Below are 25944 nucleotides of genomic sequence, written 5' to 3'. Positions count from 1 at the left end.
TTATAGTAGAAGGGTATCACAGAGATCAATAAGGTATTAGTCACTGAGAGCTAAGCACATGCAGAATAAGGAAGAGGTAAGGGTAAGCTTGTCCTCTGGACCTTAACAGAAAATCATGTTTTAAGCCTTGTAGCAAAGAGGGAACGTGGACTTTAATTCTTCTGTAACTCCCTGTTTTGGGATAGCCAGGAGGTCTTGTGTGTCATGGTCCTGAAGAAAAAACACTGAAGGACTCTGCTGCACTCAAGCCAGACCCCACCTGGAGACCTGTGCCCAGCGCTGGGGTCCTCAGCACAGGAAAGAAATAAACCCATTGGAGCAGGTCCAGAGGAAGGCCAAGAAAATGATCACAGGGCTGAAGGCCTCTCTTACTAAGAAAGGCTGAGAGAGTTGGGGTTGTTCAGCCTGAAGAAGGTTTTGAGGAGACCTTCTTGTAGTTTTTCACTACTTAAAGGAGGCTTATAAGAAAGATGGAGGCAGACTTTTTAGTAGGGCTTATAGTTATAAGACAAGGTGCTATGGTTTTAAATGAAAAGAGGGTAGATTTAGACTAGGTATAAGGAAAAAATTTGTGCTACAAGGCTGGTGAAGTACTGTAACAGGTTGCTCGGAGAGGTGGCAGATGCCCCGTCCCTGAAACACCCAAGGTCAGGTTAGACAGGGGTCTGAGCAATCTGATGTAGTTGAAAAGGTACCTGCTCATTGCAGGTGGGTTGGGCTAGATGATCCTTAAAAGTTCCTTCCAACCCAAACTATTCCCTGATTCTATGACCTGGCAAAGCCACTCTCTCGGCCATTGAGTCTATGTAAGCAGTGCCCTGCAGAGAACTGTTTGAATCCTGTCTGTGTAGCTAATCCCAGCTATTCTGGTCCCAGTATCTAAAATTACGAGTGGATGTAGGGGATGTCAGGGAGCAGCACACTGCAGAGGGAGCACAGTGTATCTCTAGTCTGCCTGTGGCTATTGGGGCAGGCACACAGTGCTACTGGGTCATAACACTAGCTGCATGGAGAAAATAGAAGTGGAGAGCACATTAATTGCAAGCTGGTTTTGTTCAATTCATAGGGTCAGGTGTTATCACCTGATCTTGTAGAAGTTTGTGCCTGTGACATGTCCTTGCCTGAAACTTATACTAATGAATCCTGAGTACTGAGTGACTCTAAGATTTGCATTTGGAATGTGAAGTGGAAATAAAATTTTTACTGAAATGCTTCCAGCTTTAAGAGTGTCAGACAAAGCTCTGGAGAGACAGGAGGTGTGCTATTTTCAGCCACGTTCCGGTGAGAGATCCATCATGTATGCGGGGGGGGCACAGAGGGTGAGATTGACATGACACGTGTGTAGGACAACTCTGGCCCCTTACCAAGGGCAGAATCAAATGTCTAATCATAGGCAGAGCAGCAGCTGAGAGTCCAGAAGAGCAGTGGAGGCTCGGCTGACAGTCTCAACTCTTGTGTGTGTGAACTTCAAGGAGAAAGTGAGAAGAGGGCCTTGTGGGGACTGGAGAGTGGTGGTGTGAATTGTGAATATGGGAGTAGAAGATTCTGCCTTTTAAGAACTGGAGTCTGTACTGAAGTTGTGAAGACAAAGTATCTAGAGCACAGAAATCATGGGAGCTGAAGAAGAAATGCTCATCACTCTATCTGGAGGTGCCCCCTGGGGCTTCCGCCTGCAAGGGGGTTCAGAGCAGAAAAGACCCCTTCAAGTGTCAAAGGTAGGATCTTGAGATGTGAACTGTGGGAGCAAAGTTGTTCTGCTGAACTAAGATGTCCCTACTGAGTTGGGCATCTTTCACTACTGTAAAGGAATGCAGGAACTCCTTACTGTGGCAGCAGATCTTAAAAGGAAAACTTGGGTGGTGTGCTCAAGCAGGGTGTGAGGTGGGCTGCAGGTCCTGGAATAGATGCTATTGAGGCAGAGACAAGTGTCAGATGGAGACCTACTTCAGTGCAGGTCTGTACAGCTCAGACACTCTGTGAGCTGTACAACTCTCCCGAGCTGTCAGCAGAGCTATAACCACAGTGACAGTGCAGGAGAAAGGGCTCAAAAATGGAAACTTCAATACTCATGTAAGAGATCCAACTAAAGAAAAAATAACTTAAATTGAAGCAGTAAAAGCCGTATTTTTAATTCTACCCCCCCTAACACTTCATTACTATATTCCAGCTTTCAAAATAGATGCACATTTCTTAGTGCCTCTTCTGTTGGCAAAAGTTTCTCAGTGCTGTCTGGAGTGAATATTTGTGATGCTCTAAGCAGCAAATATTGGTTTAATTACAAGAATTAAAGAAAAACAGTTGTTTGGATAGGAGATGAAATAAAAAACGTAGGAAAAACATGAACCTTGTGTTGCACTCCTTTTGATAAACAGCTGTTGCTGTTGTCTTTTCAGAAAGACTACTGAATAGCTTAAAAATTAGGGGTAAAAAAGATCCTCTTTATTAAGTTTATAACAGCTGCATTAGCCTTGACACAATGATATCTTGGGATGTCTCACTGGAAGGCACCCAATAGCACGAATGAAAAAATGCTATGCCCATCTCCTTCTGTTTCCTTAAGCAGACTATGCCTCTGACAGAATTTTGAAATGAAATGTTCTGTGTCACATGGCTCACCCCAGATCACGGAGTGTTTGTGTGTAACTTCTGCCAAATGGTTTGGAATCCCATAGCTTGGCCTTGAACTGAATGTTTCCTATGTAGAGAAGGAAGATTTTTCTCCAGAAAAACAACTTTTGCACAGACTCAAAGAGCTTCAAAAGCTAAAAAGAAAGAATCAATATACTTGAAACAGGTGTCTGGCATCAGTGGTTCTTAGGAAAAAGGAATTTTTAGGGGCTACATTAACTGTGCATTGTCTAAGATTTTGACTCTTGTTTTTCCCTCAGTAGACAAGAAATGGGGACTGAAGAGGGAGGAGATTCTAAGTGTCTATAAAGATTACTTAGGATTGAATGGCAGCAAGAACTAGCCATTACCCAGGCTAAGTTGCACCTTAAGGTGAATGGAATATTGCTCAAGGATTAGTAGCACTTCCAGGAAGGTATTAACTAGAAGCAGCTCTCACCCAGAACTGGGTGCTGTACTTTAAGTCTAGCAATACAAATATGGATATAATTTTACAATATTTGCTTATTGCATTAAAATAATTATGGAAAATATAATTGATACAAATCCATTTGAGGCTAAAAGTATACATCATTCTTCAAGCAGGATTTTCATTTTATAATTAACTTTTTTCTCTATTATCACTCAGAATTTAATGGCATCCAATGACCCTATATACTCACTGTCTTAAAGGGAACACCATTTAAACAGTCCCCAAAGAATGGATTTGTAGGTCCTTACCAGGCACCCAAGAAGATCATATCTGAGTGTAAACTGCTTAGAAGAGAATAAACTACCAGCTGTCATGTGATAGAATATACAGACATGAATAGCTGATAGGTACCAGGAGATAACTGAGTGGATACAGTTTGTGTCTCAGGGATGCCAGTGCTGTCATTTTAGACAATTTCAGGTTCTAGGCTAGAAAAGTCATAGTAGTAACACCAAGGAAAGATACTTACCCTTGGATACTGAGTCAAATTGTTTCTATGTACCTTTCTAAATGAATAAGCGATGAAAAGCTAATTTGGGAAATTAATCAAGTATAACAAATATGTTATATATTAATCATATACATTGTACTTAGGTAGAGATGCTGGAATTGCTAAACCAGACTAGGTTAAGAGTCACTCCTTGTCCTAATTCCTTTGTGTTTCCTGCAAGTATTTCAGAAGAAGCTGTAAACTTTGAGCTGATTTTCGAGTAATGCAATGTGGAGGGAAATCCTTTCCTTTCAGATAGTTATTGGCATGCCCTCTGACGTATCTAAGAACTGGTAGTCCTAGTTTACCCTACATGTAAACAAAAAACTATTTCTGTACAACTAGTACCTTACTTGTCTAAGTCTTACATGATTTTCTAATGAAGATTTGATAACACCAAGCAATCAGGTATTCCAAAGACTAAATGTTGCACTAAGTGAGATTTCCTGCTTGAGTCGCTCTTGTTGTATTACAAAGTCCTTCACAATTTCTCTTCTCACATGATCAATGTACACAGTTCATAGTCTTCTTGCCTTTGTTCTTTCTAAAGTTTACATCACCATCATATTTTTATTAATACTCTATATGAAGATTATGATAAAATTAATCACTAGTTGCTGTTCTTGGTAGTTTTTATTTTGTTTTCCTGAAAATTCTTCAGGTGTGCTGTAATGCTTCTTTTTTATTTATTTATTTATTTATTTCCAAATACATTGATGGGCCTCTAATTGGTTCCTCTCTTATAAGGTGTCCACAAGGATGGCTTAAATTATTGGCTTTTTTCAAATTGCAACTAACTCAAAATGTACAGTGGACATATGCATTTTAAACTATGTTTTCTAGAGCAAAGTATTCAACTGGTTGTTGAATAAATAAAGTACATGAACATGTTGGAAGTGGGGTATGAACCCATTTTTCTACAGACTAGAAGGATGCATAGATGTAGTTTAAACTGTTTCTCCAAGCAAGGGATCAGTTCTAAACTTCAGTCCAGCTGACACAAAGGGGTAGAAAAGCAGCTCTGTCTTCACATGCTGGATCCAGCTGCCACAGAGCTTCTGTGCCACTTGATAACTTCCTGTGGGTAATGGGTTCAGGGACACACCTAGAGAAATACGCTGGAAGTGCATACTTGTGGACAGTCTCCTGGGTCACACCTAACTGGGCATGAGCCAGCAGTGTGCCCTGACAGCCCAGAAGGCCAACAGCATCCTGAGCTGCATCAAAAGAGGAGTGGCCAGCAGGTGGGGGGAGGTGCTTCTGCTGCTCTATCCACTTGGAGCACTTCATAGAGCCCGGGGCTCCTCCTGAGGAAGGAAAGATGTGGACCTCCTGGGGTTTAGAGGATCTAGATGATCTAAGGGATGGAGCCACTCTCCTATGAAGACAGGCTGAGAGAGTTGGAATCATTCAGTCTGGAGAAGGCCCTGTGGAGACCTCACTGTGGCCTTCCAGTACCTAAAAGGGACTTCTTGAAAAAGAGGGAGATCTGTGTTTTAAATGGATAGACAGTGATAGGATAAGGGGGAATTATCTTAAACTAAAAGAGGAGAGATTTAGATTAGATGTAGGGAGGCTCTGAACAGGTTGCCCAGAGAAGTTGTAGGTGCCCCATCCCTGGAAGTGTTCAAGGCCAGGTTGAATGGGGCCCTGAGCAGCCTGGTCTGGTGAAAGGTGTCCCTGCCCGTGGCAGGGGGGTTGGAACAAGATGATCCTTAAGATGCCTTTCGAGCATTTCATGATTCTATGATAACTAACTTTGTGTTTAAGTAAACTTACAGAGCCAAACCTGCTGTGCCTGCCTTGGGATCAGAATATTGCTTCTTCCAGCAGTGCACAGTGGATATTGAGGAAAAAGCACAAATTTAAATAACACAAGCAAGACTGAAATTCTAGCATTAACACCAACTGGTTATATGGTTCACGATCTGTAAGTGCAAATGCCTATTCCTTTCAGCTTAAACTTGCCTGCAAGAGCACATGCTGTCTGTTTTGTTCTACCCAAACAATCATTTGCAATGTCCAGGTGCTAAAATTGCCTAATGTGAATCTGAAGGGTACTGTACTGATGTGAAAGGCATACCATTAATAATCATCTCATGAAAACAGATACTATAGGAGTAGAGAGCAAGACAAAAGAAGAAACAAAGAAAATTTTTAATTATCTGGGGTGCCTTCAGTGAGAAAGAGTAGATGATTGTTCAGTGAGGGTTATATTAAAATATCACTCTGTAATGAGTAAGCTGAAAAAAAAGTAGACATTGATATGCTCAGCAAGCAGATACATCAACAGCACAAACATCAACAAAGGACATGAACATTCTGCAGAAATTAGAAAGGATAGGAATATTGAAAACTAGAGTAACAAATAAGGAGGTAAATTAAGACTAAAGAGCACAAAAAACAAAAGACAATCTTCGTTTTGTTCTTAGTTACAGAAATGTCCCTTTGAATGAAATCAGCTGAACTGCTCTGGATTCATATTGGCTTATTGTGATTCCTAATGAATCTTTTACCTCTTACCTAATGAAGCAGATAAAGTATAGTGGGACTTTACTTCTCACCAAAATAAAGCTCATTTGGTATAGCTCAGTAGTTGTGACACACATGACAACACAACACAAGAAATCTTTGACCAGAAACAGTGATCAGGAAAGAAAAAAAACAAATATAAACACAAGAGGCAAAAAGGATCCGTAAATGGCAAGAATTTTATTTTAGAAAGTCTGAGGGAAAGTACATGGTCCTGAGTTGTAGTGGCAACTGATGAGAAGGTTCACCCATTCTGAAAAGAGAGTAAGAGAGAACAATACTGTCAGGTCCCTGGAAGATTTCTTTGCAGTGAGGATATGTGCATCAAATGCATTTGAAACAAAACAAAATGTAAAATAGCTAGTCTGAGAAAAGCTGTAAGTACTAATGCCATTAATCAACCAAAGTAGAAAACTGACATGAAATTATATTATGAAAATACTTTTAATGAGCATGAAGAGGGCAGTTTTAAGAGTATGCAAGTGCATGTAGGGACCCTGCTACTAAATAAGATTTATTCAGTGAGGGGGAAACCCAGTTACTTTCTATAAAAAGCAAGGAAGGCACTTCTACCTCCAGCACTAGTACAAGTAATACTGACAAAATAGAGGAAACTGAGCCTTTCCAGCTGGTACTAATAGTAGAGGCAAAGGACATGGGCATATTAGTGCATCACTAATAACAAGCCAGCAAAATGATGAATCTCTGACAAAAAGGAAAACATAAACAAATGAGCCTCAGGTAGCCATGTCTAACTGAGATAGTAAGGCATGGATGTTACTCTCTAATGCACAAGCAGGAATTAGCTGGAAATACCATACTTACAGAATCAGCCACTGTCAAGGAAAATGAATGTAAGGTAGAGCAGCCATAGAAAAGGAGGGGAGGACAGAAGGCTTCTTTGACCTAGGAAAATGTTGAAAGAGGTGCCTGCAGTCTACAAATAGATTAGCAAATACCAACAACACTATTCAAATATAGGTGACAGCACTGACAGCACAAAACAACTAACCAGGAAGGTTCAGCAATGACTTTCCTATCCAGAAAAAGAATTGAAAACCTTTCGAGTCAGTTTATGAACTGGAGTAAACAATATGGCCTCTGAAAAAGACAGAGGATTGGCCCTTATAGCTCAAGAGACTCTTTTCAGTTCACTGTTCTGTACAAATCAAATACTCTGCAGCAGTGTTAGGGGAATTGCTAGGGGAAGCAGTGACACAGGATTGTATTGGTTCCAAAACCAAAAATTGTTTTGTTGTTTAAGAGCAGTTCATCACAACCTCCTCTTTAGCTCTTTGTTAAATATCCCCATTTTTTCCTGTGTGTTTCTCTGCTGATAACTCATTGTTTCTACTGCCTCCTCTGCAAGATATCCCTGTTGCTTGTTTTCCATGTCACTGCTCCCTGTGACAGCCTGGCTGCTCTGTCCCATTCTCCTTTGCTCATGTGACATTATTCCTGCTGTAGGTGCCAGCTCTAACCCAAATAGGTCTGGTGGCTTCCAGATTTGCGAGCACCTTCTCTTCCTCTCCGCTTTTCAGTGGGAAGGCTGTTCTTTATCTGTTTTTGCAAATGTTTACTGTCACACCTAAAAAAGCACTGCGGGTGACCTAGTCTGTAGCAGTCACTAATGCTGGTTTTGGAGTGCCTCAAGCTGCTTTGGGAGTGCTCCTGGCCATATTTTATGGCCTGTAGGCACTTGGGCAGGTGCTACACTTGGCTGCGAGTGAGGGAGGGAGCGCATGCTGTGGCACCAGTGGAACTTTCCAAGGACCTGGAAGAATATCTTGACAAGAAGTTGCAGTGAAACCATACATGCTACATCTATACCTGGTGCATTAAATGTACCTGGGACCATTCTCTGGCACTTATGCCAGCTGCTACAGTGTGTAATGAAGCCCAGCAATTACCGTTTTCTGTTCTTCCAAACAAAATGGCCACATGCCCACAGGCAGTGGCTCTGGGAATGGTCTGTTCTCAGGTCCCAAACTGTGCCTGGAGATTGTTGTGGACATCAATAGCTGCTCTGAACCAAAGATGTGCAAGGATCATTTCAAGAGTTTAATGCCACAGTAGTTATGGTCCAGAGCTTAGGTTCATTCACTGACATTATTCAGCCTGCTACTGGCTAGAACTACTGAATACATCTATGGAGGCTGAGCCTGGTTTTTGATGTACATTCATATCTACAAGATGACTACAAAGGTGCTGCAAGGCACAGGAAGGGCTCTGTACCGAAGTGCCCTGGATCCTTCAGGTGAATGGGATACTTCTCTAATCCATATTTATGGCTAATCCTGTCCTTGCTGCCCCAGAACAATGGTGCTTACCCTCCTCAGACAATTGCTGAGAGGCTGTCTTTGCATTAGTGAGCTCTATCTTTTGGAGCAGTAATCCACACTTGCAATATTAAGAATGCTGTGTCCAATATCTTTTTGCAAACAAAAGTGACCCTCATTCTGTTGAAATAATAGTAGGTATATCTTCTTCTAATTTGCCCTCTCTCAGCATAAATACTGTGAAGGCATATTATACTTAAGACTGCTGCTGTTCAACAATTAGTAGAGCTGAAAAGAGTCTTCTGTTTTGAGAAGGGTTTTTGTTCAGAGCTTGCAAGTGCTCATGGCCCCTTAGAGCACAGTATCAGCATGCAGTGTGAACGTTGGGAACGCCTTGTTCTGGAGGACTGAAGCCATGTCTCTGGATAACTCTGCCCCGTGTTCAGTCTTTTTCTCCTTCTATCCCAGTTCAGTGTCTGCACCTGTAAAAATACATTTTGGTTGCTAGATTTGCTTATGAGCTCCAATTCCCTTATGTTTAGATTCTAAAATCGTTTATGTCACGGAAGCCAGGCTGAGTCTTTAGAAAATGGACTTACATGGGACATGTATAAGCTTGTTTTTTTCTGAACACTCAGTTGCTTTTCTCACAGCTCCTAGATGTGGGACCTGGTACAAATATTTGACAAATATATCTGTTCTTCTGAATCCTTGCTTCGTATAAAAAATCATTGATATCCTGCTGTTTACTCTGTTGAGGGTAAAATGCTTATCAAGTACTTTTAATATCTATTCTAGTACATGTGGCATTATTCTGTGTCATTGATATTACATTTCATTCACTTTTCAGCTAATCTCCCATCAAGTAACAAATAGCTATGGAGATAAAGCCTCTTTTTATCCACCTGGGGCCACCTCTGGCTAGAAACTTGCTCCCAGCGAAGAGACCTGTACTAAACTTCTTGCTTAGTTAAAGAAAGTGGATTGTTTGAGGTTGTTTTTCTCTTCCCTCTCTTGTATTATCACAACAAAAAGCTCTTTTTAAGGCACTTCATTTCAATAAGAGAAAACCAATAGAGAAAGAAAACCAACAACCCCTGATTGTTTGCATTTGTTTTATATCAGCTTGTATCCTGCAGTACGAGTCAGAATTAAATGCAGTGCATCCAACAAGTTCTGTCTTTCCTGCACCAGTGCACTCTAAGCAGTAACATACTTTACAGTCGTCTGACATGTACTTAGCCGATCGACCAGCACCAGCATCCTCTGCCGCTAACAGCTCTCATTGCTAAACGCCTTGCCCAGAAGCCACCTAAGTTTATCCTGCCACTTAAAATGCATCCTTTCACCAGTGTTCCTTGCTATGTCCATCCCACAAAGTATATGTTCTCTTCCCTCTTGTTGTATATAAAGACTCCTTAATTAAGGTTCACCATGGATGACCTGTGAAGTAGGTCTGCAGAGACACTGGACCTACTTCACCAAGAGGCAAGTCATCCAGTGTCACCACTTAAGAAGGAATACAATGTTTCATTAGGAAGTTATTGGAACTAACTAAATAAGTGTAGTTGTAATGCTTAGTGTCATTATAACAGATTAAATTAAATATTCTCCTGTAAAATAGATTCCAGTAAAAACATGGCATTGCCATAAGGATATGATGTTATCTGCTACTTAATAGATAAGGCATAGGAGAAATATCTTACTGGATCTCTCTTTTCAAGTGGGCAACTGAGATAAAGAAAGACTTGAAAAATGTCCTGGTTTCCAGGCTCCTGCCTTTTATGGTTCACAGTCTGTGTGCTTTCTCCAAGGCCACACAAAAAAATCATCCAGGTCTTCTGAATCCCACTCTAGCCATCTACTTACTCTAGCCATGGGGGTATCCTTCCTTGCACAAAAAGATTAGACCCTGGCCTTAAAAGAAAACCAAAGTGTTCCAATAACAATAACTGTTCCAATAAAAATTATATCAACACACATTTTCAGAAAGAAGAAGAAATGAATGGTGTTTGTTTCTGCTTTTGCATCTAGCAATTGCTCTGTTTGTGGTTCAGCTGAGCAGGAAGTTCTAGAAGGAGCAGACCCACACGCTGGTTGGCTCCTGCTTGAGTCATTCCATTTTTGTAATTCTGTATACCACAACAAGTCAGTTCTTACCTCTCCATGAGAAGCCTGTGACAGGATTACATTTCACATAAGGCTGGGAATGAAATTTAAACACTGCCAGGTTGCATGGAGTGTTGGACCCCATGGCATTGTAGCTGCTGGGGGAAGTGGGACAGCTGTGTGTTGAGAGATGCAATCAGAGAGTGGAAGGGCATTGGATGGGAAGATGAATTGTATTACAGCTCTGACTTTGACTGAGTTTGCTAAGTTTCTCTTGGAACGATTGTAGGAGATTAAGGGAAGACTGATAATGTAATTTGTCTTCCTACCTTATAGGCTGAGCTCTCCCAATGAGAGGAAGTGGGAGGTGGATTGGGGAGGCAAGGGGAGAGATGGATGACATGAATCTACTCTGCAAACCACTTCTATTTACCACAGCCTATTTCCTTATGAAGAAGCAGTGCTGGCCAGCAGGGAGAGTGTTTGCAAAGTTTCAAGACAGGTTCCCTGGGCAGTGATGTGAAGATGTGAAGCCACTGAGTTACTATCAGGATTATTCTATTCTTAGCATCCCAGCATGTGTTCAGGCCCCACATACCACTATCTAAATATAGTCCCTACTGAAAGACAGATGCTGCCAAGTTGCATATGACCCCCTCCTCTCTTGCATTCTGTTCCTGAAAGCTAGGCTGAATTCCCCAAGACACGTCCAATAGTCAGCATGTCCTTTTGTCTGCCTAGGGCTGTACAAGGAAACTTGTACTGTACTATTAAAGCCTGATCTCTAGCCTGGCCTTCCTGGCCTCTCCTAGCACTGACCTTCTCTAGCCTGGCCTTCCTGGCCTCTCCTAGCACTGACCTTCCTTTTAACACCTTTTCTTATTCCTTTCTTCCTCAATTGTTGCCTTATTCTTTTCCCTTTTTTTAATCTCAGCTGCCTCTGTCCTTTCCCTTCTGTCTGATTGAACTTGATCAATGAAACAAAGCAGGCAAATTAATGAAAGTGTGTGTATGTGCATGTACCTAGGTGCTGCACACACCCAAAACTCTTGACAAGACCTCTTTTGTCACTACAGAACTCCTGCTGAGAGGGCTGGGAGATGGACAATTTTCTGAGTAAATGTGTTCCAGTTTTTTACTCTGATTTATATTTTCAGTAGCATAAATCCGTAAGACTCTGAAACTGGGATTTCCTAAACCCATCTGAAATCTAAACAGGATATTTCTCCTATGAGTCAAGGTATGTCACGGGGGAGCATGTCCACTGAGACATGGAGTGGAAAGTGTAACAGTCAGTTACAAGAGACTCACCGAATTTATGGGGCTCCCCACACAAAAGGAGGGGTCAGTCCTCATCAGTATGTGCTAGAAGGTTGGACAGTGCAATCCCCCCAGGGCCAGGTCTGGGACTTGCCCTGGCCACTTGTCAGTCTGTCAGTGCTGCTTCTCGTTTGCGCGAGAAAGCTCTCCAGATAATTGTTACAGGAAGCAGAGAGGTTTTTTTCTTTGAAACTCCACTTTTTCCACCTTTTCCCATCTCTTCAGAATAGCTGTTGGGTGACATCTTCCAACCTGTCTGCAGCTTAAACAGAAGCTCCCTGTTAGTGACACTTCATGTGGCTCACTGGGTGCCCAGGAGAGGGCATCTTTTGGACATGAGCAAGTGGCTGAGCCTGAGGGCAGCCTGACCTTCAGGATAGGCAGGGAGCCTGGCTGTTGGACTGGGCAGCCACCCTGGCCTGGGGCTTCAGAGGCTCAGTGCTGCCCTCGCTGTACTCAAGACGTGCGGGCTGTGGGTTGTCATTAAAGTTTCTACAGCACAGAGCTGGCAGTCATATAAAAACTGTCAGGCTTGTGTTGGTCTCTGTTCAGAGGCTCTGCAGCCTCCAGCACACTGCACCCTGCTGTCATGGCTGTGGATTAAGTCCTCTCCTGTCCTTCTTTCTCTGCACAATCCTCTGCTGTGTTTAACCCCTTTGCCTTGCTCCGTGGCAAATGCAGTGGGGTAGGGGTTTGGCACAAATTTGAAGCTGTGGATAGTTCATTTCCCTCTGATCCCAGGAAGCAAATTCATAAACTTCCAGGGAGATTTTATAATCCTATGGGAGACTGAGCCAGAAAGATGCTATTTTCAGACTCTTTAGATCTCTTCCTGCACTGGAAGAGACCTGGTCCTGTTTTTCCAGAAAAGAATGGAGATATGGAAAAGTCCCCGCTGGATTATAGAGAACTGAAGTACTGATAATTACTTTAGTGTGTGGGCTTTCTGTCACTTCGGTAAAATTTGAGCACAGACCAAGCCAGACCCCAGCATTCTCACTAACCATGAGAGAAATGCATTGCCTGCTCATAATTATCAGCCCACATGGACTGCTTGTGTCCCACCAGGCTTTTCTGATATAAAGGTACCTGAAACAGCAGCAGGTAGTGTTGGGAGTACAGCCTGATCCTCCCTGCCTGGAAATCCTAAACAGTTGCCTGCAAAGACTTGTAGTACTGAGGAACCAGAGAATTACAGGAGGCTTACTGTCGCTGCTCTGACTGGTCACCAGCCTACATCCAGTTGGGTTTCAGTGAGCAGGGAGGAATACCATGGGATGTGAGGAATGCTAAGCATCAAGCACTTGGCTATGGAGCAGCAGTTGGTCTTTTGGGGAATACCAGGAAACCTTCCTTTTAATCTCTTTTCAACTTCCTAACTCTTTTCATTAGCTGCTGTGTCAGTAGGCAGCACTGGAAAATGTGTCTGCTATCTCTTCTCAGTTAACAGCTGCATCTGGAGGAAGCATCAGGAAGCAGCTTTTATAGTGTAACAGCAGAAAAGTGGTTCTTCAGTAGTAGCTCAGGACAGACCTACACATGAGAATTCCAGGCTTATATTAACAAGGAGGGAGATAAAGGACTAAAATGACAGAGGCTGATGGATGTGGCAGCTGGGATGAGCCAGTCCCTATTTTAAGCATGCAGGCAAGATTTGGGGTCAAGTTGGAAAGGCTACAGAGTGATAAAGTGCCAGTGAACACAAAAACAACTTGAAGCATAGCCCTCCTCTTTCCATCTTCTTCCCCAACATCTTTCAGTCCTGCTGATAGGCTGACCTGGGAGGAGTGTTGCTCTTGTCTGCTCAACACAGGCCAGCAGGGTCAAGCCCAGGGCACTTACACAGCCCATGGGTGCAGAGGGCCTGGGGCCTGAGACAAGCTAGCCATGCCACAGAACCTCCTTAGGGCTCCAGCTCTCTCCTCTCCTGCTCCCCTGCTGCTCCTGCAAGAAAAATGACAGGGCAGCCATCCTCCCACATCCACTTCTCTTTCCTGAAGCTGCCATGGGAGTGTGGGCAAAGTAGCTTGTGTGATTTTATAGCTGAGTCTGGTGGCTCGAGCAGCAAGGCTGTGCGATATGGGAGAAGGTGCCCTGTTGGTATTACCTCTCTGCAGGGATCTCACAGTTTGTTCACTGCACCCTCTGTTAAACAGCTCTGCACTGATTTGTCTTTCACTTAACTGCAAGATCTGAAGAAATATTCTAGAAGAATCTACAAATCTAGTGTAATACTGTCTTGATCCTGACTTGCTCTAACCCAGTGTTTTTTCCTGGCTATTCCTTTATGTGAAAATGAGTACATTATGGTTGCCAAGCTGTCCTACAAGGTTGTCCCCATTGCTTGCCTATATGGAAGAGGGGTGTGGTTTTTGGCTGAGTGGACATTTGGTTTGCTTGTTTGCTTGCCCTAGCAGAAAGGCTAGGCTGGGTTGGTGAGAAGTTTAACTGATGGATGATGGAACGAAAGGGAAAGGAAACACTTGGTGCAAGATGGCCATGAGAGGCCAGATCTAGGAGCTAGCCTGGAACTAGATACTCTGACTCCATTCTCAGATATAGCAATGCATATCCTGCACAATTCCTGTTAAGGCTAAAGATTTATTCCAAGTTTACACTTGTGTAACAGGACACCATATGGCCTGATGCAGATATCCAGAAATACACTGACCAAAGCCATTGGAATAGGAATGCTTAACACCAGAACGTGCCTCGGAACCACCACCTCTCCCCACTGTCAGCTTCCCTGAGGGTGGTACTTGCAGAGGCTCTGCATGAGTCAGGGATCATACCAAGGAAGTACAGTAGGGGCATGCAGAAGGACACATGGTCATTTACAGGCATAGTCTGTTCCCTCTCTGAAACACAGACTTCCTAAGCAGCTTAGGAGACAGGGAACAGGAGGAGAAGAGCATGTAGATATTCTTGAGTCTTTCATCAGCACTAAAGAACTCAAACTGGGTTGGTGATCAGATCAGGCCTATGCTAAGCAGAGTAATTCTTTGAATTAGCAGGAATACACAGACCAAAAGGCACAGCCAGGGCTCATCCAAGAGGATTAGTGCTCCACGCTGGCAGCACAGTAGTCTTAGGCCTTATTTTATTCTGTGAGAAATGGAGCAATAGAAGGGCTAGCAAGAGACAAGCAACTGAACTAAATAGCTGCTGTTCTTCCCTTCATCCCTATCCTCTTTCCTGCTTTTCCAGATTCGAAAGAGAAGCAAAGCGTGCCGTGGAGGCCTGTGGGAAAATGATGTTCTAGTATCTATCAATGGGAAGTCATGTGCTGGCCTGTCCCATGCTAATGCCATGCAGATCATCGATTCCTCCAATGGCATGCTCAACATCCGTGTGAAAAGGTAACCTGTTCCCAAGTGCCAGTGCTGTGACAGTGCACACAGTAGGGTGGTTTCATCCAGCACAGCAGCTATCCACATCCAGCAGAAAGAAGGCAGGAAATCTTTGGTTTCACCATACTGCAAGGTGCACTAGGAGCACTTACCCATGTCCTAACATGGCTAATATGTGGCCATCTCAATGTTTTGCCCTGTCTCTGTGCTGCTCTTCAGAATGCCTGGCCCTGGGGCTGAACTGAGCCCAGACATCCCTGTCCTTCAGGCTGAAGGGAAATGTTTGCAGTATGAAGGCTATGCTGCAAAGAATGAGCTATTTAGTAACCAAGCAAGCCATAGGGCCAGTTAATCTCAGCAAGTAACAAGACACTCGGGTTCATTCTGGGTAAATAACTGTTCTGTAGGAATTGATTTGACTACATATTGAACAGTTAAGTCACGACAAGATTACCTAAGTATTTATTACAGTGGGCTGTTGTAGTCCAACAATCTGTGGAGTGACTTCCACAAAGATTAGAGTTGTGTGGTTGAGCCCCCTTTTTATGGGAAGAAATATCTGCACCAGTCCCTAGTTCAGAATACTGGAGATCAGGCTCAAATGTAAGGACAAAAAATAGTCCCAGTAACATTCCTCATTCTCCCTGTGCTAAGTTAACTCAGTGCGTCAGTGCATGCTGGATGCAGCCCAAGCTATAAATGAATAATCCTATAAAGATGAAGGCAGCAAAGCTGCGTGAGGTCCCAGCTAGTCCACAGTACTAAACAGAAGTGCCTAAACAGAAGTCACCCTCAGAAAATCAGGTCCTGTTGGAGGGGGCTGGGAGATGTGATTTTCTACAGTCCTGAAAAGATGGAGAGAGCACTGTGAGCAGTGGGGAGAGACAGCCACAGCGGATGCTGTCATCTGTAAAGCAGGAGCAGAGGTGGGCAGTGCTCAGAGAAGGAAAGCCTGAACATGTAGGATCTTCCCCTTGGCTTCAGAGAAAGTGCCAGTGCCTTCTGATGTGCTCACTGTATACCCTAGCTGTGATTAAGTGGGATGAGTAAGTTCTATACAAGGTGTCCAGAATAGCTCCTGGTCCCTTGCCAAGGCCTTATCTCACACCATTGGAGCCTATCTGCAGCCAACAGGTGCCTGGGCAAATTCTAATAGGTCAAGATCAGTACACTTTGAATTAACAAAGTGACAAAGGCAGGCTTCTCACAGCCCTCTAGTAGTCAACACTGGATGGTTTGGAAACAACGTAATCAGTTGGCTTCATTTGGAGTAGTAGAGAAATCATCAAATATTGCTTTCTTGATCACATGTCTATTCCCACTTCATATTTACATTCCCTGAGAAAACACCAATTATTCCTGGCCAGAAAGGAGAGGTAGCTAGATAACTCTGGGGTATGTGTATTTCAGGAAAAGAGGAAGGGAGAGACACTGACCTGAAAGTGCAGAACAAGAGAAACTGGCTTACAGGCAGTAGTGCTTTTCAGTTACCAGGCCAGGTGTTTAAAGAAGAGGAGGGACTGTTCTGTTTTGCTTGTGGAACTTTGAGGGTGCTCCCAAGAGAGATTTCATAATGGCAAATAGTACTGAAAAAATTAACTGCCAGAGAAATTCTCCCACCCTTAGCTTCCACAAAGGTTTGTTTGCATTTGACATAAATATAAATTTTTCAGTTTAGAACTGGGATCCAAGTCATGAGTTTCACAGCTTTACAGAGAAAATGCTGTCTGCCTGGCTTCATGGTATGCATGTTCAGAAGGCAAATGCTTAGGACTCCTTTATAGCTCTTATAAGCCCTGGTGACTCTGACAAGAGAAGGAAGAAGTTCCCAGCTCCATCTGTGTGGGCTGGAGTCAAACTCCCATTGAAATCCAGATTCTCTCTTGAGGAGAGGGAAGACAGAGTGGCCTCTTTTCCTGTCAGCACAGCCAATTCTCCTTCCCTCTGGAAGCCATCAGTAGGGCTGACTGCCCCAGTCTGCCCTGCACCTACTCCAGTCAGCCTTCCAGATGTCTTAGAGGCTTGAAGTTGCTATAGCTAAGCCAAAGGCAAATGCCACCATGGATTAGGCTGGCTAGCATGACTGCATATGGTTGTCAAAATGCACTGGTAGTGTCAAAAGGCACTAGTAGATTGTAGTGAAGACTAAAGCAGTCCCACAGTGAGCAGGCTTAACATTAGAGTGGTCTCCTACCACCGAACACCAGAAAACACTTGGGCCTTTACATCCTAAGTATTTGCTATTTACTCTCTTGTAGATATCAGGGCAAACAAATAGCACTGACTTCTTTGGAGCCCAGTCTGAACTAAAGTAGTTTGGGAGTGCCAGGATGTGCAGAGCTGACACAGCTCCATGGTGCAGTCTCTGCTGCAGGAGCAGCTGGAGTGCAGTGTGATAGCTTAGCACCAGCCCTTCTCTGCTGACAACCCACAGGCCGAAGGGTAGGTCTCACAGTCCTGGGGAATGCTTGCTATGCTGGAATTCATCTCTCCAGGAGAAATGCCTGGGGAGCTGATTAAACTTGGTAGATTTTTGTGATTCTAGGGCATTCTGATTTTTGAGTGTTTAACACCTGGTTTCCATAGAGTCATGAAGCAGAAAATCAGAATGAGAGCATGTACCTGATGTCAGAGACCAGTCTGTCCTTGGTGTCTACACTTCAGGTGTCTGTACCACCTGAAAGACACCTGTAACACTGTCTCAATCCATAGCCCTCTCTCATGTCAGGGTTTCCTTCCAGCTTAGCCACACAAACCAGACCTCGCTCACCACTTTTCCTTCTCCCCACAGGATAGTTGGTGGGGACCAGACTGGCCCACGGCTCCAGCGTTCCCCTTCTCCAGGGCAGCGAGTGCTCTCTCCACCATCCGTGCTCAGCCCTCCAGCACAGCAACTCAGCTCTGAACCAGCAGGAGCCCCAGCCACCGCACAGCCCTCGCAGCCGCGGAGGTCACAGAGACACCTGGAGAGCCTCACGTCCCCACCAGACAGTGAGGCCTACTATGGTGAGACAGACAGCGATGCTGACAACGTGGCGCAGGAGAAGCACCGCCGAGCTCGCAAGAAGAGCCCACGCTCCCCCCCTGACAGCAGGGCGGATGCACCCCAGGACGAGGTGTCTCTGTCCGAACAGAGTGGCTACGAGAGCATGCCGGAGGCTGCTGCGCAGGGGGGAGCAGAGCTGGCCAGCTCCAGCGGGGTGGCCAAGAGGGAGATTGTCTGCCTGCCTGGCAGTCGCACAGACACTCCATTCTCAGACAGCGAGGGACAGTTGCGGCCATCGTCCACAGAGGGACGGGAGCCTTCTCCAGAGGCGATGCTCCTGCCCCATTCCACCAAGGCTATCCGAGCGGAACGCCATCTCATCCCCATGGTGGGGCCTGTGGAACATCCCATTGATGAAGACCTAACCACCACGTATGCAGAGAAAGCCAAGCAGGCCAGTAAGTCCTCTAAACTGCCATTCACCCATGCATTTTGCTTGTGCTGGATCTCCTTCCAAAAGCCTGATTCCTGCAAATGTCAGGTGGGTTAACATTTAACACCTCTAGTGTGCAAAGAATCAGAGTTGCAGCAGACCTGCAGAGACTGGGGCTTCCTACCACAGCTTTGGCACAGAGATCTACCTCACCCAAGACATCCCAACAACAGATAAGAGAAAGGCTTTGGGGTCTGGGGTCTGGGAGTCATAGAAGCTGCAGCCATGCAACCAGCTGTGCTCTAGCACCTCTGTGCACAGGAAAAAGGATAGAGGTCATTGGTTTCTTCAGCACCTAAGAAGACTAAGGTGACATGATGGTGTCAGAAAAGAACTTGGAAGTTAAATTTCCCTGGCTCTTCAGAGATCTTATGGCAGCTTAGTTTGCTCCTTAGCTACCTGTGTGTCAAACACAGGACACTCACTTCAAGAGGCTCCAAGGAGCCCTCTGTTCTGTTCAGCTCTCCATGGGCACAGAGGCATGCAGTATTACACAATTAAGGACTGATGAGACAAAATTTGCAGACAGCATAGCCGTAAAAGAGTCTTGTCAGTAACTGATTTATTTCTCTCACCCTGTCTTGCTCAGGGAGGGACTCTTCTACACCAGCTTTCACTGCAGGCACTCACTCCAGCAAGGGTGCCCATGGCTGGCAGCAGCTGGCGAGTTCAGGTAGAATTTATAATTTTTTAGGTGTTGGCAGTGGATGGTTGCCAGCAAGGACAGGCAGGAGTTGGTAAATCAACTCCTGAAACAGTTCCTTGTAGTGCAATCCCTGATAGTCAAGACCTTTCTATGTGGAATAAAGTACTAAAAATGTAGTGTAGTATATGGGTGATGGACCTGAAGTGACCTTAATTGTGAGTATCTTTCCTGGTTTCTGCTACACATGGAGTATTTCAAACCCAAACATGAAGGCAGAACAAGGTGTTAATCTGATTTCACATTTGTGACCTGTCTAGTAATACTAAAAATAAGGTAATCATAAACTTATTTTCTTATATGTACCTCAGCGTGTAGTATGACTGACTAATTTACACTTCTCTGAGCCTAGAAATAAAGCAGGTTTTAAAAAAGTGACTTAGCTGAGGGACAGAATGAAAAACAGAGGGACAGAAAAGTTACTAGACTGAGTCAGAAAGAAAATATGTGGATTTTAACTTCTGATCCTCTGCTTCAAATGCCAGACTTTTTACCCAGGCCAGATAATACTGCAAGGCAAGTATTAAACCTCTCCTTTCTCTTTTCCTTGGGCTAAATATTCTTTTATCTATTCTGCCTAAGGAGTCCTATAGAGGTAACTTTAAAACCTAGGTGCTTCCATTAGACAAGGCACTGTCCTACTGCTCTTTCCCATGTTAAGTGGTGAGGCTCAGTTGGGTCCCTTATGCTCTGCTGGGCAGTGCTCCTGACCTAATGCCTTGTACTACTTCTTCCTAGTCTTTAGCACTCATTTTCCTTAGAACAGGAAAGAAATCATCAATTTCAGCCTCCCTGAAGATGAAGCTATTTTTCCCTCTTTGAATAATGTACAAGCATGAGGCGAATGTTGAGAAAGGCATGTTCAGCTGCTCCCTGACATCTGATAGTCCTAGCAGTGGAAGAGCAATTGCTTTACATCAAGACTTATTTCCATGGACAGCATCAGTTCAGAGGGATGGCAGGAAAGCTATGTATTTAATTCAGAGCATTTCTGATGGCAAAATAATATCTCATGGCAGGAGGTGATGCAACAATATTGCCAGCTAGAGTTAGGGTTCCCAGAAGCACTGGAGACTGAGGTAATATTTTATTCTCCTATTACTCCTTCACTGCTCACCCTCTTTTTGGCCATAGGTGTCCTTATGTAGGAGTTACTCTGCCACGGATGGTAACTTACATGGTCATTTCTTGGCTTAGGGATCTTGTCAGTAAATGAGAAGGCAAAACTCTACATCCTGATCATGCTGGAGCACAGCAGCAATTAAAACAAAAGTCAAGTTCAGCAGCCAGTGACTGTATGAAGGAAGGTTGTCGCTGTTGAGCAGCTAGCAGAGTAATGAAAGCACCAGTTCGCAGTGGCAAGAAGGAATAACCTTTATTGTTTTGATTTCATCACATATATAGAGTTCTCAAAAGTCACCCAGATTGGTCAGTCAGAAGCCTTCCCCCAGGCCTGATTGGCCAGGCCTGCACTGTCCAAGTTCTGCGACACTGTTCCAATAACATCCAAACTTTATCTTTATTTATAAAACACAAGAAGAATTCTTGTGGGAAAAACCTGTGCTAGCCACAGAAGGTGGCAAATAAGGAGGAGGGATGGAAGGTGTTCATTATGTAGTGAATAGAGCTAAGGGATACCTATTAAAACTGAGTTCTTCTGTCTTTCCTTAGCAATATCCAGAGCAGACTAGCCTACTCTGGGACATGGAGACTCCTGGATTTTGCTAAACAGGAATGCAAAATCATGGTTTAGAAGTTAGGCAAGGTTTTAAAACCTGAGTTAGTTCCAGTAAGTGACTTGGACTATCAGTTGTGAGAGCCTAAGGCTCAATTCATAAGCAGTAGACATTTAAGGACCACTGTGAATACCTAAGCAGATGTCTGCCTTTTCAAGCACTATTTAAATATATTCCCACCACATCTACTAACACACCCTCCTTGCCTTGCGTGGCCTTCTTCAGCTCCCACCACTGCACCACAAGAATGTGAAAAATCACGTTTTGTTTTGTTGGGACTGCTCCCCAGGTGGTTCCTCATCTTTTCTTCCTAGAATGTACTACTTTGTCATGTCTGCTCTGATGTTTACTTCAGTTTTGGGGGTATTTCTCTTAGCCTTTCCTTTAATTCTTTCTAACTTTTCACTATAATTTTTAAGCTCCAGAGACTGTCTCCCTTTTCTGCCTGTCCCTGCACCTCAGGCAAACAGAATTGCAGGTACATTCTTTATAGATGAGAATTTAGAAACATCAAATCTCTGTATCAATAACTCAAATCCCAAAACAAGAACAGAGATATATCATTCTTTTGCACACCACCAAGAGTAGCAACCAATATTCTTCACTGTTCTATTGCCCTGCAAGGATCTCAGTAAGAATGCTGTCAGCTCTTGGGTTTTCTGTAGCTTTGCTCTTTACTTCCTATCTGTAGAACTTTTATAGACTTTTGTCCTTATTGTGTGCACCCCAGAGCTCTGAGCTTTCCAGATCACAGGCAAGGTGACTCAGCTCCCGTCTCCCCTTTCCTGTATGATTTTCCTTTGTTTCTGATGGTGTTTGAAAATCTGATCTGTGCTGACTATATATAGTCCTGAAGATCATCAATGAAATGAGGAAATGCTTTCCATATTCCCTCACCATCTTTCTGAGTTGTACCAGGATGGGCAATCAGTCTTTATACTCTGATTGCTACTGATTCATTTTCTCTCAATTATCATCTGATGAACATTTCTCCAGTACATGTATTTTTTTGCATTAATTTCACCAACTCATGGGAAGTACAACTGCTTTCCCTGCCTTTTCTTAGAGGATATAAATCATGTAATAATTGCTGGAGGTGACACTGCTGTTTGACACCTGCTTTGCACCACAGTAACACGGGAGTAAATGGAGCTCCCTTATTTACACTAAGCAAAACTTTGACTCCAGGAGCAGAACACAGTGTAGTGGCAAGTTACCAACAGCGCAAGATCAGTATTTGGCAGCAGGTGGGGTGGAGCAAAATAGGCACAGGAAAGTGGGCAGCAGCTGATGGTGCCACCTTATGATGCCCTGCACATCGTCAGCTGCTTAGATGTGCTTTTTCTTCCCCAACAAAGACACAAGGCCATAGAGCTCCTTAGAGAGCCAACAGCCCCTGCAGTGAGGTTTGGGCCTCTCTCTTTCCAACGTTTGTGCTGTATTTGCACATTGGTATTGGCTCATTTTTTTCAACCTGTGGAAGAAGCATGTATGTCATCCCAGCTCTCCACAGGACACATGACTTGGACATGCCTGCTCAAACTCACTCAGAGCATTACTGGTGCAGACTGCTGGGGCACTGCAGGGAGCCACATGTCACCCAAACCCAGATGAACTTGCCCTACCAGTAGAAAGACTTCAGTCTGCATCACTACTCAGTGGCTTCTATGCACCCTGGTGTTTTGCTCAGTGGGGTAAGAGAACAGCCAGCAAACAGAGATCCTGCTGTATTTTAAATGACCTATCAAATGGTCATGTTTGCGAACAGCCAATATTTTGCCTAATCTGTGGAAATAACAATATGAATTTGTTTCCTTCCCACTAAAACTGTAACTTGCTCTTTTTAAAGAGGTGATTCATCCCTGGGGAAACTGGGGGTCTTTAAAGCCTCAGTTTGTCATCCCTGTAAAGGGCCAAACAATGTCCCTCCTGAGATCATTTATGTGTCACTTGGACAGTGCAAAAGAAAAGGAAGAGATAATAAGACAGAAAATACAAATGAAAAAATCTAAATCAGTTTCAGGAGGTTAACAGAAAGTGGGAACTTGTGGCAGGGAGAATCAGACTCTAGTTGTCACAAGTAATCACAAGTGAGGTTTTTTGATTCCCCATAGGTCCTGCAGTGTCCTTCTCTTCTCACCCCACCTTCAGATGCTTGGGATCCATCTGTAGTCAGGGTTGCTTCTTCTCAGCCACCTGTGCTCTCTGAGGTGCACTGTATTTTCACTCCCATCCTAAATCATCTCACAGGACAAAGGGCTTAGCCTTTCTTACAACTGGAAATACAAATTGTTAGCAGAGGATAGACATACCAGGAGAGCAGTCTATTCCTAACTTGCTATCACACTGTGTCAGTGCAAGAAGTGCTTCAAAATATCTTAATTTAAACTTATCTGCTGGACTATTTTTAGTTCGTAGGATTGAAGAACTTCTCCATGTATGGTAGAGGAAAGGAGGGAAAACTGGGGGGGGGAAATTTCCTCCTCTGCTTTATATGGGCCTGGCTGCCTGTGCAGAGTCATCAAAGTTACTACATTCCATATCAGCAAATGAAATCCTTCTTGTTTAAAGCGGATGTACAGCAGCATCACTGGAAAAGATAGGATGCTTATAAATAAGTGGCCTATTCATTGGCGGGTCACACAGATGACCTCTTCTAAGAGTGACTGCAGTCACATTTCTCTGCAGAGAGGGTGAGTGCAGCAAGCCATCTCTCAGCCTGTTATAACTGGTATAGGCTACAGGAGCTGTGAACAAAATGAAGTGTCTGAATGGCAGTTTGAACTTATTGCACCACATTTTCTACTTGGCTTTCAGCTTTGACGGTTGTAACTCTAATGATTACAGTTATGTGATTTTAGACTAACTTACTGGTTTTGTCATTCACTGCAGTCTAGGAGACCAAAAAGTTTAGCATAGTGGTCTACTGCTACATCCTATGTGCCTCAAAGTAAAATAGAAAAGCATTCTGCTCAGACCAGGAGATTAAAATTAATCGCCTGAACAACTGATCTTACAGGAAGTCTGTTCCTAGCAGTGTGAAGCAATGCTGAATCACCCTTGGCCCTTGCTACTCAGACAGCAGCCAGCCACTAGGAAAACAAGGACAACAGCTTCCACGGTTGAATCACAGATGGAGAGTCTGATCTCACTTCAGCACCCATCAAACTGGAAACTGTGTCCACTTGGGAAATCAGTTTCCATACACTGCTGTTGCAGTCTGGTTGTATGTGTTTAAGAATACCCCACTTAATAACTAACACTTTGAATTCTGTGGCACTTGGAAAGCATTTATTAAAGACTACAGTGAGATAAACACTGGGCATCTAGAGCCCTCTTTCTCTACTTTTACACTTGAGTATGACATTTGATCTTATTCCTTCAGTTTATGTATAGCAGAGGTGATATTTTCAGGCTGATATATTAACTGGGCAGAAAACAGAGACTATAAACTACTGTTGTCTGTCTTGGGTAGTGTGGATGAAGTTTTCCTTCTTTCCTGAGTCATCTCAAAAATTGTCACAAGTAAGTGGCCATCTTCCTTGGGTATTTTTACTGGAGACCTCCAGCATTGTTCCCTCAGGCGTCACTCTTGTCCAGCATTTCAATGAGGATGTTGTGGGTTGCAGCACTGGAAGTAAGGCTGATAGAGCTCTGCTCTGCTCCACCTTTGTACCTCACTTCAATCCTGCTGCCCCAGATCCTGACAGAGACACGGATTTAGCTGAACATGTGTTAGCTCAAGATAAATCTAGCTGCAGATAATATTATCTGTGAGGCGAAAGATCTTCAGCATTTGAAGATGTATGGAGGAAAACTGTGTGATCCTTGAAATGAAAAGGTATATACCCTCATTTGTCCTAGTATTTCAACTATATGAGATATCATTTGAAGCATCTTTTTGTAAACTATTAGTTACTCAGGCATCATGTTATTATTGTGAGCACAGGGACTCTGACTCTGGGTCACAGTTCCTCAGACATGATCAGAGGTCATTCATCATCCTGCTGCTGACAGAGCAGTATCAGAGTTCACTTCCAAGTTCACACTTCCATGGTCCTTGTAGAGCCCCAGCTAGTGATTTTTCAGAATATGTTGTCACATACGTGAAGTTAACATAGTCTGTCCTTACACCTACACTTCTACTCTGACTTAGGATGTGTAAGGCTGATGGGGAACAATGGGATTAAACCAAAATTTTGCCAATAGTTCAGATCACAAAGGTGATGAGAGCAATAATCACGCTGAAACAACTATACATATAACCCCACAGATTGTCTTAACCAAATAGATTACAGGGTTTTGAGAGCTGAGTTGAAAGAAATTATAATGCAAACAGGCAACAGGAATCTCTTTCTTTGTCCAGTTGTTTCCATCAGTTCTGAAAGTGATATGGGACAAGGTTGCTGTCAAGGTTGGGATGAGTCTGCTCAGGAACAACAATGAAATTGTTTTGAGACAAAGTGATAGTGATGGATGAGGGAGAGGCATAAAAGGGTGAGGCATAAAAGGACTTTGACAAGGAGTGATTAAACAACAGTCATTACCCAGGAGAAGGGAGAGAAAATCACAGCTAGGAAGGAGAAAACTGTCAATCTGGCAAATACCTGTTTTTCAGTTTCACTTAAATCCATCACAGGAAGGGACATCAGTTTGTTGTGAAATGTGTAAAGTTTTACTGTCATCAGTGTATCTACCACTTACATTAAGTAAGAATCTAGCTCTTTGCTGAAAGAAACAGGAGCAGAAGTGGAGGCAAGTAGATTCAGCATATCTTGATACACTGACTGTACTGAAAGGACAAGGCTGAGTCAGCTTCTTGATAGAGGCCAAATGTGAGGAATTA

At 43.6% G+C, this 25944-nt stretch overlaps 1 protein-coding gene and 1 long non-coding RNA gene across 2 annotated transcripts in view; one reads left to right on the top strand and one right to left on the bottom strand.

The window, feature by feature from the left end:
- Window positions 1-1370: 1370 nt before the first annotated feature.
- The window catches only part of SYNPO2L (synaptopodin 2 like), a 35606-nt gene continuing 11032 nt past the window's right edge, over window positions 1371-25944 (top strand). Inside the window, exons 1-3 of the mRNA XM_085065539.1 lie at window positions 1371-1715; window positions 15038-15189; window positions 17972-18624. Of these exons, the coding sequence (XP_084921665.1) occupies window positions 1611-1715; window positions 15038-15189; window positions 17972-18624 (910 nt within the window). The 5' untranslated portion in view covers window positions 1371-1610. The remainder of the gene's footprint in view (window positions 1716-15037; window positions 15190-17971; window positions 18625-25944) is intronic.
- LOC146435434 (uncharacterized) overlaps window positions 6189-25944 on the bottom strand; it is a 62266-nt gene continuing 42510 nt past the window's right edge. The window contains exon 3 of the long non-coding RNA XR_014853232.1: window positions 6189-6375. This is a non-coding gene — a long non-coding RNA (uncharacterized LOC146435434). The remainder of the gene's footprint in view (window positions 6376-25944) is intronic.

The sequence above is a fragment of the Lichenostomus cassidix genome, chromosome 6 (assembly GCF_008360975.1).
Source record: "Lichenostomus cassidix isolate B80296 chromosome 6, HeHo_3.0, whole genome shotgun sequence".
NCBI classification, from domain to species: Eukaryota; Metazoa; Chordata; class Aves; order Passeriformes; family Meliphagidae; genus Lichenostomus; species Lichenostomus cassidix.
This window is presented reverse-complemented; position numbering and strand designations above follow the sequence as displayed.